This window comes from Melanotaenia boesemani, chromosome 4, assembly GCF_017639745.1.
Source record: "Melanotaenia boesemani isolate fMelBoe1 chromosome 4, fMelBoe1.pri, whole genome shotgun sequence".
Classification (NCBI taxonomy): Eukaryota; Metazoa; Chordata; class Actinopteri; order Atheriniformes; family Melanotaeniidae; genus Melanotaenia; species Melanotaenia boesemani.
The window spans coordinates 25,715,272-25,722,113 of record NC_055685.1 but is presented as its reverse complement, the minus strand read 5'-3'; the positions used below and the strand labels follow the sequence as shown (position 1 = coordinate 25,722,113).

The 6,842-nt window shown below is 37.1% G+C and overlaps 1 protein-coding gene across 1 annotated transcript; it reads right to left on the bottom strand.

Annotated features, from left to right (window-relative positions):
• Positions 1-2,722: 2,722 nt before the first annotated feature.
• On the bottom strand, positions 2,723-4,030 carry LOC121637992 (histone H1-like). Its single transcript, XM_041982404.1, has one exon. It carries the CDS (start codon positions 4,006-4,008, stop codon positions 3,379-3,381), a length of 630 nt encoding a protein of 209 aa, XP_041838338.1. The 5' UTR covers positions 4,009-4,030; the 3' UTR covers positions 2,723-3,378.
• Positions 4,031-6,842: the final 2,812 nt, after the last annotated feature.

Sequence of the window (6,842 nt, the reverse complement as noted above, 5' to 3'; positions counted from 1 at the left end):
CAGATGTCAGATTGGCCCACAGACGGATTGGTTCCGGGAATGCTGACCAATCCCCGGGGACATCCTCCTTTAAACCTGCACCTGCAATAGCACTGGAGGCAGACTGTGGCCAGAGGGACGCAGTTTGCCAGCAACTGGACTGGTTGCTTGTCTGGGAGTGACTTTGTGTATTGTGCTGTGAGAAGGAATTTTGTATTTAGTGTTTAGCTTTTTCTAGCTGTTTCATCAGCTGTGAACAATGTCTCAAAGTAGTGTTTAACATGAATTTATAGAATTAAACATAAATTAACTGCAGTGAAAATACAAATGAGCACTGAAAATGTATTACAAAATGAACATGTAACATAAAAAATAAAGGGAAAACCAAAGACCAAACACAACATGAAGTCGTGTGTGTGCATGTAAATTCATGCATATGAGTGGCACGTGACACTCAGATCAGAGTGGGCCTTGCAAACAAAGGCATCATAGGCAGACTGTGCATCCCACAGACCTTTTGTAGCCTCCTTGTTTGAGTGATATACTCCTGCTAAAATCAACAGACCTATGTAGGCTTGGAGGTCTAGGTCGATTTCTCTCCAGGTGTCTGTGGAAGAAATTTTACTTATTATGCTTTATATATAATATTATAATCACACCTATAATTACTTCCTTTACTATATTCATTTATAAATTGTATTTACACTGATTGTTATAATATTACACTTTTTACATTGTACATTTTTACTCATCATGTTTTAATTCACTTTTAAGGTTTATTCTCTTATACATGCTCTGTTAAAAGTTCACTAAGAGGGTAAGATGATCTTTATCTGGTCCTTCCTCAGACCCTTAGTCAGATTGGTTCTGGTGGAGACACAACTATGTGAGGTTGTTTTGACGCCAGCTCTTGGAGTTGTGTGTCCACCCAAGGTCTTCAGGAAGGAGGATTCTTTCTGAAATGTATAACTGTTGTTTTTCCTCTTGCCTCCCCAGAGTCTCTCTCGACTTCACGCGAGTCGGGATGACATTACTTGCAAGTAATTCTGTAATAAACTTTTTTATACTTTTACTCATTCCAGAATCTTGGTGATTTTTTCTACAACAGTGTCCCCAAACACATGCTTCCCCTCCAGGTTTGTCATCTCCAGTTTAATTCCCTCAATGGGAAGAGTTGGAAGCTGGACTTGATGTCATCCACATGAGATGTTGGATACCGTGTTGGCTTATACAGTGTTACATCTTTATGATGTTTTCCACTCTTGCTCTACCTTCGTCTGTCCTGGGGGGATGAAGACCAGAACACATGTCCACTCTTGGACTGGAATGTCTCCTCAGGTGCCTTCAGGTGCCTCTCCCTATCTGTTTACTGGTCAGTCTCCTCAAAGTCTGGATCAAAATCTGTGGTGTCTTCCACTTCTGAGACATCCTCCACTATAGATTCTCATTGATGCTTTCATGTCATGCAACTGCTTTCAGTGCTCAAAACAACACTTAATCCATGTGGAATGATTGTTTCTAGACTTCCCACCAGGTTAAACACATTCCCATGTGTCACCCTGCTGCTCTTCTTCCTGAAGTCCACCTCCAGTTTAGCAAATATAGCTTGTAAGAGTAACAAGGTAGATTAATCAAAATTCAATGAAAGAGGAGATCATCACATTTGTATGTTCACGTGCATAGTGTGGAGGATATTGTAAGGCCTTGAGGCAAACAGATGTAAAACACAATATTTATGAGTGTTTTAAGTTGTAAATCGGTCAGATTTGAACCGAACACGACAGGATGGCTAAATATACATGTCATTTCAACACAGCACATAAAATGCCTCCGCGCGCTTTGCTCGTGTTGATCATTTATTACGTCAACGATGAACGTCTAAAATTATTGACGCTGTCTGACACCCCGCTAATCGCTTGAAAATGATGCAGGGAAGAATCACAGCCTCAGACAGTCTGAGCTGATATCAGCAGCACGTTGGGATTCAATTAGCGACAACTGAGATTAATTAGACATCAGCTATTACCGTCTAGCATGGCATGTTGCGGTTGTCACCAGTTTAACTTTGTGTTAACATTTTAACCCGTTCCCAGTGATCACTCATGAAATATTTAGTATCGATGGATTATTTATAAGGTTTGTGAAAATACGACAGTCATCAGAAAAACGTCTTGCATTTGTAGATTAAATAATATTGGTTTATATTTTACCTTTAACATCAGTTAAACTGCTCAGATTTTTTTTTTTTTTTTTTTTTTTGCACAACTACACGTCAGACATTATTTTACTAACTCCTAACTGGGCGGCTGTTCGCTGGTTTTCACTAAAAGTATTGTGGTTTTCTTTTAAAATTTACATTTTCTACTGTTTTCAGATTACTTTAACACAGTAACAAATATCTTGATTGTACATCTCCCTGTGACATATGCTGGAAGACATTAAAGTGGGATGAAAAGAGGAAACAATTCATCCCAACCTCATATTTTACTACAGTAAAAACTACTCCTGAAAATATTAAATTGCTCGTTTGCAACAAAAAAAATGGCATGAAACAGGTGAGTGCATAAAGATACAACCAGTAGTTTATTAACACATTGTCAAAAATACACACACACACACACACACACACATATATATATATATATATATACATATCGCTGCTGTCGAGCGCAAACCTCCTATCTCCAAATCGGTCATTTTTTAAAAATTGAAAAAAAAAACTGTATGGTTTTGTAATAACTGGACATTATGTCATCTAACTTGGTATTGTGTTTTACATCATATATCTTTGGCTAAATATTTGTAAACAGACATAAAGGATGACCAATAGTATGAAGGAAGACAAAAATCACGAATTTTGGACATAGGTTTTTGCCCGACAGCAACAATGCTATTAATGTTTTTCTTGTTTTTTTTTTTTTTTTGTTTGTTTTTTTTTGTTTGTTTTTTTGTTGTTTTTTGTCCTCTTTACACAGACAATCGTCATAAGCTTAATGAAAATTATGAAGTAATAGAGGTCAAAAGCATGTATCAAGAATAAAAATATTTCACTGAGTGGAGAGCAAGAAGAAAGTAGCATAACTAAAGTGGTATTTTAATACAACAAACTGGAATTCAAATAGTGACTGTTTATGAGAATTATTTCATTCAAGTAAATAAATAAAAAAATAAATAAATAAATAAAAACTATGGTAACCCAGAATCTGAATTTTGGAATCTGTACTAACACGAATGGAAGAAAATATGGGTCTACACCATACAATATAAAATAAGCCATCTTTATAAATAACTTTGCTTTAATTAAGGTAAAAAGAAAATAAACATAAAAAGCTCTTCATAAGACGGAGTGGTGGCTCTTAAAAGAGCCTTTTATTAATTTTAATGTTTTAAAGTAACAGTTTATTTCTTCTTGGGTGCAGCTTTCTTGACCTTGGGCTTGACTGCCTTCTTTGCAGGTGCTTTCTTGGCTGCTGGGGCCTTCTTGACGACCTTCTTGGGGCTCTTAGCAGCTTTCTTGGGACTCTTGGCAGCCTTCTTGGGACTCTTGGCTGCCTTCTTGGCCGCTGCGGGCTTCTTAACCTTCTTTGGAGACTTCTTCGCAGCTGCTGGCTTCTTGGCGGCTGCTGCTGCTTTCTTGGGCTTCTTGGCAGCTGCGGGTTTCTTGGCGGCGGGCTTCTTTGCTTTAGGAGCGGCTTTCTTTGCGGGCTTCTTGGACTTCTTTTCAGCTGTCTTACCCACCTTGAAAGAACCAGCGGCTCCAATACCTTTGGTTCGGACAAGAATTCCTTTGGTCACAAGGCTCTTGATCGCGGTCTTGATGCGAGCTTTGTTCTTGTCCACATTGTACCCTCCGGCCGACAGAGCCTTCCTTAGGCCAGCTGCAGAAACACCACCGCGCTGCTTGGAAGCGGCCACAGCTTTAACGATGAGTTCACTGACTCTGGGGCCAACCTTTCTCGACTTGGAAGCTTTCTTGGCAGCAGGAGCAGGATCAGCAGCTGGAGCTGGAGCTGGAGCAACTTCTGCCATTTCTTTCTTGTGATGCGACAAGGATCAGTCAGCTGGAATAAGGAGCTGAAAACAACAGGCTGTACTTACAGACACCATGAGAACCGCGGAGACTCAACCCCACCCTGAGTTCTTCTGCGTAATAATGGATGCTGCTACTTTGTGTTTTCTCTCCATCGTTAAAAGAGTAAAAACTCGGCACTGGAGCAACGCAGCAGGCTGACAGTTTAGGAGCCGACAATAGACATTCATTTCTTCATGTTCAGCTCATTTACGGCTCTGACGTTGTCTCCTGTTTTTTCGTGGAGCTTCCAAACATCACCGATTCACAGCAGAGCTCAGCTCTGTTCAGCTGGTTTTCCCTCACTTTTCCATCCTAAAATGATTTAATATGAATCAAAGCTGAACCAAAAACCGTTTCCCAGCTGCCATATATGTTCTTTAAGAGATTTGTATTAAAATCAACCATCTGTTGTTCACAATTTTTAAATAAAAATAAGATATTGTAGTAACAGCAAACACACTGAGATGGAGGCCCATAGGGTAAACAGACTTGTTATCAAAGATGCTCAGTGTGAACTTGCTTTGTTCAGGACTTATAATAGAAATGTTATTATGTATATATGTCATTGCTTAATATTTGAGCCTCTATTCTTGTTGTCTTGTCACAGCAGTTAATATTTCAGTTCAACACTTTGGCCATGTTTCACGAGCCTGCAACTGTCTGAGCTTTGAGTAACAGCAGATAAAACTGAATTTTTTTTAAAGACATCTGCAGTAGCAGAATAATATTTTACCCTTTTTAAATAACACAGATTTTCTAGTTTCTAATCAAACTTAGATCTGTGGGTGGATGAAAAATAGAAAATAACATGGAAATAACAAACAAAAGCATTGATGCAAAATAAATCTGGTTGAAGAAAGGTCTCTTATGTATTTTTAGGTGTAAATGACAGAAAGATTTATAGCATCACAGTTTTCTATCAGTGGAAAAGACCAAAATTAAAAGCAACTAATCTAAAAGAAGTTTCTTTTTGAATCTATTTAATCTTTTTTCTATGTCTTTGATTTAATAATTTTTAGCCTAAAACACAGCAAATGCAAGTTCACAAAAGTACATTTTAATCTAACAACTCAGTTGCACCCCCGACTTAGTCATATGACATTATTCCAAGTACAGTTACTGTTATCTTTTAGTTGTTGCTGTATTTCTGCTGTCTTTAGGGAACTGCTAAATGAAACAAGTGACCTTCTGTATCTTCTATTAAACATTTTCCAAATGTTGTTTGTTGAAATTGTAATGAAAAAAAAAAGAAACCATTGAAAAGGAAGTTTAGGAAGATGTAGGGGGGGGGGGGGGGGGGGGGGGGCGACAAAACAAACAAGCAAACAAACAAACAAATAAACTCATATCTCCAACACAATGCTCAACATATATATATTTTTTTTTAATCTCAAAAATTTTCAGTCCTTTTCTGAAGGACATCTGTCTCAGTTACGTCTAACTGTATAGATATTATTATGCCTCTTCTACATATGAAAATAATTTTGGATTATTCTGTTTAATAATGTAAACTCGACACAGTTCTCTTTTTTAGTATGTTCAGTTTACACAAACAGGTCCATGATAAAAGTCTTATCAATGCACTCACATCTGGTTGACACCACCCTCATTTGTGGTTTGACTGTTGATTTGACAGTTAGAGTTCTCTTGTCTGCTCTTTGGAGCATTATTGATGCCAAGTTAATAAGTTGAAGCACAGTCTTTGCACTTTTTGGAGTAAATATATTAGGATTAAATTGATGATCAACTGTGCTGCAAGTAAAAACCAATAGACATATGTCATGTATTAAACTTTACATTGCAGCATGTCCCAGTGTTGTACTTGCTTATTTTTTTATATCATCTTAGCCTTGATGTATGTCTAATGCTTTTATGGACATTTGCCTGCATATTGCACGTTATTATATTCCTAAATATGTTATCCTAATGTGTAATGTTCACGCATCACGCTAAGTTAAACATATTCACACATCCAGCTCGACAAGACTTTTTTTTTTTTTTTTTTTTTGGAGACTAATGGAACAAAGACATATAAACAACAAACAAGAGAAGTCTCCTGAATCTCCTGCTCAATTTCAATAAATGTGAGTTGGAAAAAAAAAGAAAAAAAAAAAAAGGCAAACGAAATTAAACGTGTGGGTCAAACTAAATTAAAATAAATTAAACTAAATTAAATTAAATTAAGTTTTTAAAATTGTTATAACCTTTTTACGAGCCCCATCTGGCCCATCTCCCGCTGCCGAAACAAATCCCTTTTAGCCTGACCCCTCCCACCCTGTATATTTATTTACTTTTTTTGTTTGTTTATTTGTTTGTTTGTTTTAATACTAATCTTGCTCAGATGTGTAAGTGTGTATGTGTGAGACTTAATGTCATTTCAGGGTCTCCTTTAATATTTATTGTATAATTTGATTTTTTTTAAAGCACAACTCAAGTTGCATGTTAATATTGTTGACAATAACAATAATTTTTCTAATTTTCTGAATGGATTTGGTTTTATCTAAAACACTGGGTGATATATATATACACGAGACCCCATGGGACACGGGATTTTTTTTTTTTTTTTTTTTTTTTTTTTTGCGCAATACTTAACCAACAAAGGGGTGATCAGAGAGCGCGTACAGCCTGTTAAAGCCGTTTTGTAAGTGTTTCTGGTCTGGATCTGTCCCTCTCAGCATTAGCAAACGCGCACATCCACCTGACAATGACACCATGTCCACATTAACAGAGGAAGTAGTTAACATGGAGCTTTAACGGGATTAATTACAGACAAAGAGGTTTGCTGCAATCA